The sequence below is a fragment of the Dipteris shenzhenensis genome, chromosome 5 (genome assembly GCF_047967505.1).
Source record: "Dipteris shenzhenensis isolate YYH24624 ecotype China chromosome 5, Dip_SZ_1.0, whole genome shotgun sequence".
Classification (NCBI taxonomy): domain Eukaryota; kingdom Viridiplantae; phylum Streptophyta; class Polypodiopsida; order Gleicheniales; family Dipteridaceae; genus Dipteris; species Dipteris shenzhenensis.
The window spans coordinates 60,546,498-60,559,223 of NC_141600.1; the positions used below are offsets into that span (position 1 = coordinate 60,546,498).

At 41.0% G+C, this 12,726-nt stretch overlaps 1 protein-coding gene across 1 annotated transcript in view; it reads left to right on the plus strand.

Annotated features, from left to right (window-relative positions):
• Nucleotides 1–6,412, plus strand: part of LOC147902266 (SNARE-interacting protein KEULE-like) — a 107,091-nt gene extending 100,679 nt beyond the window's left edge. The window contains exons 19-21 of the mRNA XM_087374837.1: nt 5,490–5,580; nt 5,670–5,759; nt 5,925–6,412. Coding sequence (XP_087230963.1) covers nt 5,490–5,580; nt 5,670–5,759; nt 5,925–5,981 — 238 coding nt within the window. The 3' untranslated portion in view covers nt 5,982–6,412. The remainder of the gene's footprint in view (nt 1–5,489; nt 5,581–5,669; nt 5,760–5,924) is intronic.
• Nucleotides 6,413–12,726: the final 6,314 nt, after the last annotated feature.

Sequence of the window (12,726 nt, forward strand, 5' to 3'; positions counted from 1 at the left end):
TCTGGAAAGGTGTTGCTAGGATTTTCAGCATCTTTCATATAGCATCTTTCTATATGACCTGGGGTTCAGTGGCTTGGTTATCTCTTACTGGCCCTCAGGTGTTTTCCGAGGTACATGATCCAGATCCAGCTCTCATTGTACGGTGACACTCAATGGAGTCTTGTTTCCTCTAGGATGTTCCCTTCACTCCTTTCAGAGCTGCTCATGCCTCAATAGACACATCTTGGGAGGTTTTGGCTAGCATTGCAGCTTGGCATATTTCTAGAGTCAGGTGTGCAGAGGCGATGGAGGGTATCCAGGTTCACCCTTCCCAGGCTATGGCGAGTATTTGGACCGACAGAGTACACACCTTGATGGCCATTTGGGCGAGCATGCAAGGATCCTCCAGAGTAGCCACTTCTGCCAGGAGAGGTACTTTTTTCAGAGTTTAGAGAGGATCTCCTTTTTTCTTTGAATCTCCCTCAGGGTTGAGATGGCATTTCCAGCCTCCGCCTTGGTTCTCCATTAGCTCATTTTGAGCTGTTTTTCCTCATGCATTGCATGATGTACTCCCGCATTTGAGCTTTCTCTCGTGGCTTTCATTCATACTCAATGAAGTACTTTTCTTGAAAAAAAAAAAGATCATATCCTTGCATGATGTACTCCCGCATTTGAGCTTTCTCTCGTGGCTTTCATTCATACTTAATGAAGTACTTTTCTTGAAAAAAAAAAAGATCATAACCTTGGCCTTGCCAAAGGTTGACTATCTCTCTCTTTGCAAAACACCTCTAGGGCCTCTAGGTGTCTTGTAGGCTTCTCGCTACATAGGAAATGAGGAGTGTCATCTGTGTATAATAGTATCTGTTTCATCAGACCAGCAAGCACGGGTCCCCCGCCTCCTAGGTAGTTGTGATCTCATCAATGTAGAGCCCGAAGAATGTCGGTGAGAGGGGGCATCCTTTCTTCACTCTGATTGTGCTCTTAATCCAATTGACATGCGTCTGACTTTGGCTTCTTGTCTTTGCCATTTGCTACATTCCAAATTCCTTCTTGCATGAGAAGAAGCTTGATCTTAGTCTGCCAAGTTGGAAAGTTGGTTCCCGAAACTATCTTGATCAATGGAGCAAGTTTTAGTGCATCCATGATGAGGACAAACTAAATGGAAAAGAAAGGGGGAAAAGGAGAGTGACATAGTCAACTCGTTGACTAGCTTAATAGAACCTTTGAGTTGAGAGAAGGAGCCTCATGGCTGAATATTCATCTGCCACATGTCCGCCAATGGAGCAACCTAGCAAACGTCAAGCCAAAACAAAAGAGTTGTGTCGAGAGAAAGTCATCGTGACCACATGATTGGCTTGAGATAAGTCCGTGCACAGCTTCCATTCAAGTCGGTAAGTCTTGGAGCTAGTTTGGCTTGTGAAAACTTGCAGCAGCACCTTAGACAACATAAGGCAGATTTATAGAAGATGGATGAATCGTTCACAATCTTTTGCCCAATGTTAAGCATTGAGTATCTTTTTCTTGTTTAGCATGCATCTTGGTGTTGTTGAAATGACTAAGTTCCTTCTCTTTGGTTACAATTTGATGTGGATATAATTGAAATACTTTTAGATCACATCTAAGGATCTTGATGTTCTTCCTATAAAAATATTTGACTAGATATTTGAGCTATTTACACTTCAATATATTTTCAAGAAACAGCTTCAGGTGAAACACAACTTGTTGCTTGAATTGAGAAAATCTATGTGAGAGAGAGAGAGAGAGAGAGAGAGAGAGAGAGAGAGAGAGAGAAAGAGAGAGAGAGAGAGAGAGAGATTTCATATATTGAAATGTCTCTCCTTTACATTCTCTTGTTCTTCACCATATTGATCGATGGCTTCTTTTCGCTTTTCTCTACTAGAATTCTTTTGCATGCCTTTTTTGCTTCTTTCGTAATATACCTTGTATCCAGGCAAAATTCTTAATCCTAAAGTACTGATTCATCAAAAGGATGGTATGACCCGATAGGCTAACTAATAGGCTACTTTGGACCATCCTTAAGTAGTGACTCATCAACAAGATGCTCTAACCCAATAGACTAACTAATAGGTTGTAGTCTGGGAGGTTTTAGGTGGGGGCTCATCACTGATTGGTAGTACATTTGCTTCATTTCTTGGTACTACAGCCTTCACTACTCCAATTCCCTATACCTCAAACATCCTAACCTCCTTTTGGGGCTTGAGGCCCTAGATTTGGAACTCCATTTCCTTTCCTTTATCTTCCACTACAGACTCACCTCCTTTGACACTCTCCTCTTCCAATTTCAACTACAGTCTACAGATGTTTTTGTATTCCATCAATCCCTTGTCATTTCTAGAGACACGGGTCTACATTTTTATCATCGTCATGGAGGAGGAGACTTGCCCATTTCTATTGTCATCTTCCTGAAGACTCAAGCTATTGGTGCTAGAGACCTTCGCTTGGATAGAGACAGTCTTCAATGTTTTTCTGCTTCACGCTATCATGGTTTCTTGCTATCAGTGTGTTGAGTCTCACTGCTCATGAGATTATGCCCCTTGATAGTCTCAGCATGATGACGTGGATACACTCTCCGTTCTTTTTGCACCTGTGCACACTTTTTGAGATGACATCGCTAATAGGAGGCCTAGCTATGTTTAAAGAAGCGCGATTTCATGTATCCTTTCCGTTTTTGTTTGGTGGCTCTGGCGTATGCAGAGTGCCAAAGGCTTGATGCTACGAAAGTCGTATTGCTTTAGGAACGTGCCAGAGCTGCTTGAAGCTTTGAATTGAGGCAACACTGGTAGCATGGCGCAAGAAGTTTCTCTTTCCAAATTATTTTTTGGTTGTGCTCAACATTGATATCTATTTCATCGATAGTATGTCCCCCCATACATTGATATATGAGTTCCATTTTTGGTTGTACTCAACATTGATATTTCTCTCATCAACAGTCACCTCCAAGCCCGTTTTCTAACTCCATTTGGCATGGTTGAGTTCATCATTTGGCTCTATTTGTTCACAATGCATTCTAAGGAGCAGCTACTTGTGTTCAAAACTAGACAGTTCTACTAAGTAATGTAGCTTGCATTGATGGAGATGCAACTTTCAACATCTAGTGGAAGCTACCCGGCCACGGCACACTCTTTGTATGCACACACATACCTAGGAGGAGGTCTGAACCAGCCGATCATTGGGCACCATGAACATGTTTTTTTTTCTCCAGCAAGAGGTAAGAGATCTAAAGATGCAATTAGCAGATGCAGTGGCTAGAATTCAGGTTCTTGAAGGACCGGGAAGTAAGCAGTAACTGATGAGGTGGTAAAGTCTCGCAAGGCTTCCCTCCCTACCCCCCCAGCGAGTTTTTATGGTTAAAGATTTAGTTCAACTGAAGTACAAACTGTTAGAAAAGAAGTAAGTGTAGAGTTTGATGCAAAGGTAAATAAAGCAGATATTGAGGAAGAGATCAATGAACATGCAGCTAAATGTGACAATGCTTTGAAGATCAGAATTGGGGGACTCCCTGAAGAATGGTACAAAGAGGACTCCTTTAGTGACACTTTAGCACATGTTAAAGTGGCCATGCCCAATGTTGATTCGACGGTTGACGGTTGATAAGGACGAGGATGTTGATGATGAAGAAGCCAGAGCAACCCGTATCCTACACTCTAAAGGTCATGCGATTATTACACTTAACTCACGAGATCTATGTGTCAAGCTTCTCCGACAATCTTACAAGTTGAAAGGGACCAAGATATGATAGGTGAGGAGCTCACATGAGCTCAATTGAAGAATCAGGAAACGGAATTAGCCAAGGTCAAGGCTGCTAGGAAGGATGGAAAATGGGCAGTATATGGTGAAGGCATAGCAATCATTAAAGACTTTAAATCCAAACCGAAAGACTTTCAGTCTTAAACTGATGTAGGGCTGATTATGTTTTCAGACTATTGTGTGGGAACTCTAAATAACTGGAGATTCCTTGGGAGCTGCCATGTGCCCTCCCTAAACAGATGTACTAGATGGCTTTTGTTGTCAACATAGACCTGTTCGTTTCTCGTGGACATTAATAGACTTTCTTTCTTGACTCTCATACGTCTTGGGGTAGAAAATAAAGTCTCTATCGGTGTAGGTCTCTGAGAAACCCCCTGGGTCAGACTAGAAAGTGCCATTGCAATTCCACACTGCCATCTCCAACCTATTTTGTGCTCTTAACTCATGAGTCAGACACTGCCATGTGCTGCCCACTTCTCCCTCTTTCCTTTCTTCCCTATCCGCCCTCTTTCGATCTTTGTATGCAGCCCATTTCCCTGCCTGTTGGGCTGCCATCATGCGTACCATTCCCTCCCTTCGGTGCTCCTGCTGTAGGATTGTGGGATCATCGTCCAAGTAAATCTTAGCTCCTTTTGGGAGTTGTCCTCACATTCATAAGGGTGGACTTGTCCATCGCTATCTAGAGTTTCATCTCTAGGTGCTATTTTTCTAATTCCTAGGTGATAATCTGCTCCTATACTTGATTCTTCTTCGCCTTAGCCCGTCGCATCAATCGTCGCTCAGCCCTCTCATCCCCCCGTCGCTCCTGTCGCCTGCCCTTCAACAGCTTTAGCTTTAGCTAGCGAGCTAGCCGAGCTGCCGCTAGCAACCAGCAGCCCCCAACAACCAGTAGCCGCCAGCCCTCGAGATGGGTTGCACACCTCAAAAATGTACTCTTGTTATGTAGAACCACCCAAGTACATGCTTCTATCGGCAAAGCCTTATCTTTTGACATCACACCAATGACATCACTTACGATGTCATGTGCATTTCTGTGATGTTTCACATGATGCATTGTATCTTCATATCACTGCTCCCAATACACTGTGTCTATCATTTGCCTTTGGGAATGAAACCAATAAAATAGGCCAAAGGGAAGACGGAATTATGCCAAAGAGAAAGCAGTCAAGGATTGGTCGAACAGACGAATGCTCAGTGTCTTTTAAGTATCTTATTAGAGTCTCGTAAAACATTATGATCTCAAGAATAAAGAACGGCTGAGTAGAAAAAATTCTTTAACTAAGTGTTGAAGAAGAAGAGGTTCATTAGAAAGTATTCCTTATTTTTTTATACTAGTTTTTTGTTGGATTCCTCCTTTCCTTTGTCTCCCTCCTCCTCTTTCATAAGTGATGTGAGATGCCCGAAAAGAAGATCAAAGGGAGAGCACTCAAAGGGGCATGACAAACGTGGTTTGGATACGTGACTTGGATGCTATGAACCCATAAAGTCAAAAATAAGCTTTTCCACTTCTATTTGGAAAGCAAGCATCTCTATTCCGGAATTTGATAGAACATAATCATGAGGCTTTTATAGTTGGAAGGTTTTCCCAAAATCTAATTTTCGTAAAGAAGAGTAAATAAATTGGACTAGCTTCAGGAAGCGACGGCAGAGAGGTGAATGATGGATCTTGGCAGATTGGCACAGGATGGATCTTTATCTCAAATGTAGCGGTTTGTAATGTTCATGGATTGGCCTTTCTGCAGGGAATCTGCCCTCAGACATGCCCACAGTGATCCGAAGATAACAGGCAGGCGCATTTTTGTGTTTGTTGTTGGAGGAGCGACTCGTTCTGAGGTAAGAGTATAATTTTTTCGTTTCTCAGCGTTGTTTCTTAGGATTCATGGCTTTTCTGCTTCTATAATGAGGTTTTGTTCTTTGATCAGCTACGTGCTGTGCACAAACTCACCGGACAGATGAGGAGAGAAGTTGTATTAGGCAGCACCAGCCTTGATGATCCTCATGAGTTTTTGACGGTAAGTTCAGTTTGATTATTTTATGTTGCTGATAAATTTGGACTGTCGTCTTCGTTGCTTAATTGTGCTCCTAAATTGATGTGTTATAAATTGTTGCTCATCTAGATTCTATGTGCTGTTTCACATCTTGTTCTTGATCTTTGTCCTTGTTGACCTTGCTTGCAGAAGTTGAAATTGCTTAGTGTTCTGGACGACATTGCCTTGGATGACCTTGAGATATAATCTCAGGGGGTTTCTGGTGAAACAGTGGAGATCCTTCTACTGGAGTCCTCAAGTATAGCACTTCAATGTGTCTATGTGTCAGTGAAGTTGGTGGCCAACTTTATGTGAGTGGTTGAAATTTTGTCGTTGCAGTAAAGTTGATTATTCTTTGTAGACCATCACACAATATTTCTTGCAGTGGCCGTAATAAAAATCTATGTTTTCATGTCTATGGGCTTCTTTGATGTATCCATAGATGATTTTGTATGTAAATTTATGATCTGTATTCCTTGCAGCTGTTTTTTAACTATGAAGTAATGGCACCTATTCTGCTGTTAAGGAGGTGCAAACCATTGTGAATGTGGTTGATAGTACCCACTGAAAATGTCAAGAGGAAGGTCATGTATAAAAGGTTTTGAGAGTTCTAGGAGTTAATCTCGTGTGTGTGGAGTGCAGCATGAGCCATTTGTATTTGACTAGCATTTTTGCCCCAAGTAATAGAAGAGAAGCTTGATTCCAACCATTGCAATCTCTCTCTCTCTCTCTCTCTCTCTCTCTCTCTCTCTCTCTCGTCTGCATTGTGCGTTCCTCCTTGCCCCCATGCTATGCTTTTTCTTCAGACAACGATTTGCATTTGCTCACAAGGGTGACACCCCTCTAGCCATCTAGAAAAGGCAATTGCTCTACACACCCAAAGAATAAAGCGATTCTAGTACGTATCTGGTGCTTTTAAGCAAAATTTTGAATACGAATAACCCGGTTGTGTCAAACAGTTTCGTTACATTCAACAGGACAGTTCCTGAGATGTGCTCATGGCCAGTTGTAGTCCCTGTATAATTGCAGCTGCTGACAATGGAGGTTAAATATGAAGTGTCCTTGTAAGAGAGTGATAATTTTGTTTTGCATTTTCTTCATTTAGTTAATACAGTATTTGATAGAAAAACAGAATAAAAAGCAAGATAGAGTCATTTATCATTAGGGTCATGAACTATCTAAAGTGTTTTGGTGGTGAGATCTGAATAACCACCAGTTGTACTCAGCAAAATGGAATTCATGTCGTTCACACACTGCCCTGTGCCAACTGCAACTGTTGTTCTGATTGGTGCAATGGCAGCCCATACATACATACATAGAGAGAGAGAGAGAGAGAGAGAGAGAGAGAGAGAGAGAGAGAGAGAGAGTTGCCATCCTTTATTGCTACATCTGCATGTTTGGATATGTTACTAATTGCACTAAGTTGGTAAAATTGCTTGTTAAGGTTTCTGTTTTGTTTTCCAAGGGAAAATGGGATTTAGCCAAGCGTGAAGACATTGCATGAAGGATTTCGCCAATGGCAATGCTGTGTGTCGCATGATTATGTAATCTCTTGATATTCTGACCTACTCTTGGGGAACTCTGTAGTTTGGTCCGTTGTTTGTTTGAGCTTGATGGGACGGATTTGTTGGCTCCACAAACTTCATGGGCCATCTAGACGATGCAACTTTATTAGGTTTGCTTGTGTTTCTCCCTCATTGTTGAGTTTTGATCATAGCCATGCAATAGCACAAGGATTATCCTCTCAGGATTGCTCCACCGTGTATCATGCCTTGTTGCATGGTTGTAATATGCCAAGGATTTCCTTTCTCTTCCAATGTGTATTTACATATCCTTCAATTGAGCTTATGACATCTCTTTGCATTCCTGCATGATGTAGTAGCTTGTCATCGCGCCCATGTAGTGTCTCTAGACCCTATGATTTTGGAAATATAGGGGTTAGCTTTTTGCTTAGATAAATACACACCATGAAACAAAGCTATGCAATAAATGTAATAGCTTGTTGAGCAACATCTTGCTTTGGGATTTCAAATGGATGGTAGTGGTAATCTCTCTAAATTGGAGGATAATTTTTTCTCGTGAATGGGATCGTTGACATCGTTATGCTACTTTAGATGAGATAAAGATAGATATTTGGCAACTTAAGGAGAATTGGGTAAATTCAGTTAGTACGCATTATACTTGGGATGGTAATTACTCAGTGCCTCTTGGGTTAACACATCATCTCAATCTCTAGGGATGAGGATAAATCCATGGATTGATCCCATTATGTAACCTCACAAGAAATTACAAAATCACCTGAAAGATGTTCTCGGTATAGCAAGTCAAAGATCGTGCATAGAACCTAAGGGGTGGCGTGCTTGAGTTTTGCTTCAGTCGACAAAAACGTGTATAGAGAAAGGAGAGCAATAAGTCGAAGTTATTGTGCTCTTATGAAAATCGTGATACGAGACAAATATACTTTGTAGACGTGAAGAATCTAGAATGGCTAGTGGCGATGGATGAAAAAAATAGGTCTGTCGAACAAAACATTATTTACTAGCAAGCAAGCAAGCAAGGTATAGCAAACGAATTGGTATAAAAAGTGAAGTGTGATCCCAAGTGCATTGTTAAAACATACAATGACAAACTTGTAGCAAAAGGTTATTTTCATAGTACGGAGAAACAATATTTCCCTGTTACATTCAAGTTCCTAAAGAAAGAATATATCCCTTGTTACAGTTAAGTCTCTAAAAAAGTGCCACAAGATCTTGGAAAAGGTCAAAAATGTTATAGTGATTTAATTTCACAAGATGAAAATAATGGCAACGAACAAGATACAACTTTCAGGAAAAGCCACAAACCTTTGGAAAACAAGGCATAGAGAACATTTGTGATGTTGTTTATTGTTCATGTGTGTGCTAGGGTCTTTTTTGTGTATGTAGGCATGAGACATCAATTCATGGTCAACCATTAGCCGCATGCCTAAACAGGGTGAGGGGGCTGGAGGGGGGGTGGGGGGTTGTGCCACTTCCACCATGCTCCATGCATAGTTTGGCTTTTTACCGTGTGCACATGATTGTGTTTTCCTAGCGGTTGTAGCATCTTTGTCTATCCATTGCTACATGTTGGGTGTGCGCGGTCTTTGTTACGTTTAGCCATGCAAGAAAATTTGTGCACCCATGAGCATAGTGTGTGGTGCTTTGTTTTGGCATCACTATTTTTGCAGGTGTGGGTGCCATCATGAGTCACAACACTTTTCTCAGGTCTATTAAGATGTAATTTGGAACATAGTGCATGCTAGGAAATAGGTACCGAGTGTTGAAAAGGCATAGTAAGTGTAGAGGCTTGTAGATGAAGTCCAAAATAGGGATCCATCTAAGTTATAGTATATGTGTGAGCCTTGAAGCATAGGAAATTGATCCAATTTGAGAGGGAAATGCTCGTTCCCCTTCCCTTTCCCTTTTTCATGAAGGAGTGTAGGGCATGCCTCCTAATAACTTTGACAGAAACCAATTATTAAAAAACAAGGAAACTAAAAAATTTACTATAAAAGTAGTAATTAATGTTCAAACATAAATTATAAGGACAACTGAATAAAGGTTAAAATGGACAGAACATAGGGACATATATATATATATATATATGTATACGTATAAAAGCATCCAAGCGATGTAAACATTATCCTTAGTGTGTGTAAGTGAGAGGGAACGTGCAACAGTGAATGCTCCACAAGATAGTAAAAGTTTATGAAAGCAAAGGCATCCTAGGAGAAGTTCTAAAGCAGCGTCTGGCCATAACCTAGGCCAGGAGGAATGAACCAAGATAAAAAGGTTAACTTGTGTAGTTACTAAACATGAATGCATGCAGGCAATCTTCTAGCAACAGGAAATGAAAAATGGCAGGCAATAGAAGAATAAGGGAGCTAAGGAGGCTAGGTACTTTGAAGCTGTGAGGCGCAACCAGTAGTGTACCAGAACTGGACAATCAAGAACCTGTGTATGGCGACCAAGAACCACGACAGGGAATGCTTTTTGGGTGGTAGCCAGGAAGTGCTGAGGGAATCGCGACAGCAAGCACAGACTATGCAAGCAACGACGACTAAGAGGTTGGCAACCACGGAGAATTAAAGGGGACACAAAACTCAAAGGAAGAAGCAACAAGCGAAAGATTGCTTGCACCCAGTTGAAAGGCGCAACGACAATCAAAGGGTTGCCAAAAAGAGCACAGAGAAGTTAGCTTTAAACGGAAGGGACGTTGCTTGCTACGCCGCCAAGCTAAGAGCATACCAAAAGAGTAAGAGTGGTATTTGTGCACCACTCTCCTGAGAAGAGCCACCATGAGCAAACAACAAATAAAGAGCTGAGTGAAAAGCATGAGGAGGCTAGCGAAAGTAAGTCCGTCATCGCCAAATAGAGGAGACTAGTTATAAGGTAGCTTCACAAGTAGAGTAAGAGAACAATAGACGAGAGGATGGCCATGCGGAGGGAGGTGTGAAGGAGGCCACGAGATCAAGAAAGGGAGGCAAAGAGCGCAGAGAGAGCAGACGAGACGAGTAAGACCATAGTGAAGGTGAATGAACGAATCAAGAGAGAGAGAGAGAGAGAGATTATAAAGGCGAGGAGACTATAGCTGAAGAAGGCCGGCCATACAAAGAACAAAGTGAGTTGGCAGTTAGGTTGAAAATGACGGTGAGAACGTGGGGCGGTGGCAGGGTGTTATGTAAGTTCTTGGTAAAATTTTAACGGGGGTTAATTAAGAAGGGGGGTTAAATATTTACTTAAAAGGGGGGCTGATAATTCCAAGTAAGAAGGACTAGGTTGAGGGGAATAGGTTGGCTTTTTGGCGAGGGATAGTTTACGCGAGAATAGTAACTACCATTACAATTAAATTAAATTGATTATTCAATAAGTCAAGGATAATAAATAGACGGGGTTAAAAGTGAGAGAGAGAAAAAAGGGGGGATGGCACAATGTAGATAAGATGATTTTTTAATTTAAATTTAAAAAAAGTAAAAATGAAATGAAGCAAGACCTGAATGAAAATAATACTAGGAAAAATATATAGTTGATAAAATTAGCAAGGCTAAGAAATAAAATATAACGGGTGTTATTTTGAAAAAATGGGGGGTGCAATGTGCATGTGTGAGCAAAAATTATTGAGAAACATTTGTTTGTGTGTGTGTGTGTGTGTAACAAATTAAGGATTAATATGTGTATGTGTTTGGGGGGGTTTGGAGTATGTGTGTGTGCGTACATAATTGTGTGTAGGAGTGTAGAAAACAAGTGTGTGTGTGTGTGTGTGTGTATGGATTCCCTTTATGGTGTTTTTCAAAATCTATACAACTTACAAGAAAGTGGTGGTTTTGGGGTTAGAGTCAGGGAGATGTGCGCGTGCGTGTGAAAATGTTTTTGAGAAAAATGTGTGTGTGGCCCATTCCCAACCCAGGGGGTAAGACCACATGGTGGGGAATAAGCCCACCGTGTGCAACTTACTCCCCACCTAGTAGTGTGTAGAGAGAAAATGGATCAATATGATAAGTGTCAAATAAAAGAAAAGCATAATATATTGAAAACGATCAATGATTGCTTAGATTAAGTCAGCCAATTGGGATAAGGGCTAAGGGAATTAAAAATATTATTGTGAACAATTTAAATGAATAGGTTCATTTGTAAAGAACAACTAATTTAATGATGTAATGACTTTCAAGAGTGAATTGTAATAATTATAAGCAATAGATTTTACTAGAAAAATTTTAAAAAGCCTTTTAGGGAGAGTACAAATAAATTGATATATAACTCTGAATAAGGCAATTGAGAAAGATAAGGTTAACAATTCATGGGGGGTATTCCACTCCCATGGGCCATCTCAGTAAAAGTTGGTTACAACACATGTTAGAAAGAAACACCCTAAAGAACCAAATAGTTACTCTAACTAAAGTAATTGAAAATAATAAATTAATTTACTTAAATTGCAAGTCATATTACCCCTCATGCCCTCTCCCCTTCACCCCCTCTCCCCTCCCTTTCCGCTCCCCTCTTCCCCCCTTTTCCCCTCTCCCTCTCCCCCCCCTTCCCCCTCCCCTCCCCCCTCCTTTTCCCCTCCCCTTCCCCCCCTTTCCCCTCCCCCCTTTCCTCCCCCCCCCTCCCCCTTTCCTTCCCCCCCCTTCCTACCCCCCCCCCCTCTTTCCTCTCCTCCATTCCATTAATTTCCATTCTTCCCTACCATCCCCAAGATAAATTTTTAAGGGCAAATATTTTCCCAAAGACGAATTTAGGAGCTTCTCCAAACTAATGTGGCTAATCTTTCAATCTTGAAATTTGATAAATTTGCCAAAAAATTAACATAACTTTATCGTATGAGGTCCAAATTTAGTCCTCCAAGTACTGAAATTGATCGGCATAAGCCATCTAAAGTCATCTATAGGGTTAGAGTTTTCGAATTCCAACTTATTAAAAACCTGTGAATGAAGTCTAATTATACTTAAACCAAATTCACATGCGAATATTTGTAGCATGGCTACGCCGTACCCTAAATCCTAAACCCTGATCCCTATACCCTAAACCCAAATTCCTATACCATAAACACTATTTTCTATAACTTAAACCCTAAAACATATACCCTAAATCCTAAATCCTATACCCTATACCCTATATCCTAAACCTTAAGGCAAAAAAAAGTATTTGAGGTGTGTTATTTGACCGTGCACATCACCGATGGGCACGACCTTTGTACATGCATCAATCAAATCTATGTTAAAGCACGTGCAAAGTATCATGTGCATTGGATATGCTTTCGATGGTCAAAGTCCCCACAAATCCCATTTTTCACCAAGTGTTATGCACAACCATCAAAAAATAGTATTTGAGGTGTGTCATTCGAACGTGCACATAATCGATGGGCATGATACTCTCTACACACGTGAATCCAACCTATGTTAATGCACGTACAAATTATCGTACTCATTGTATAT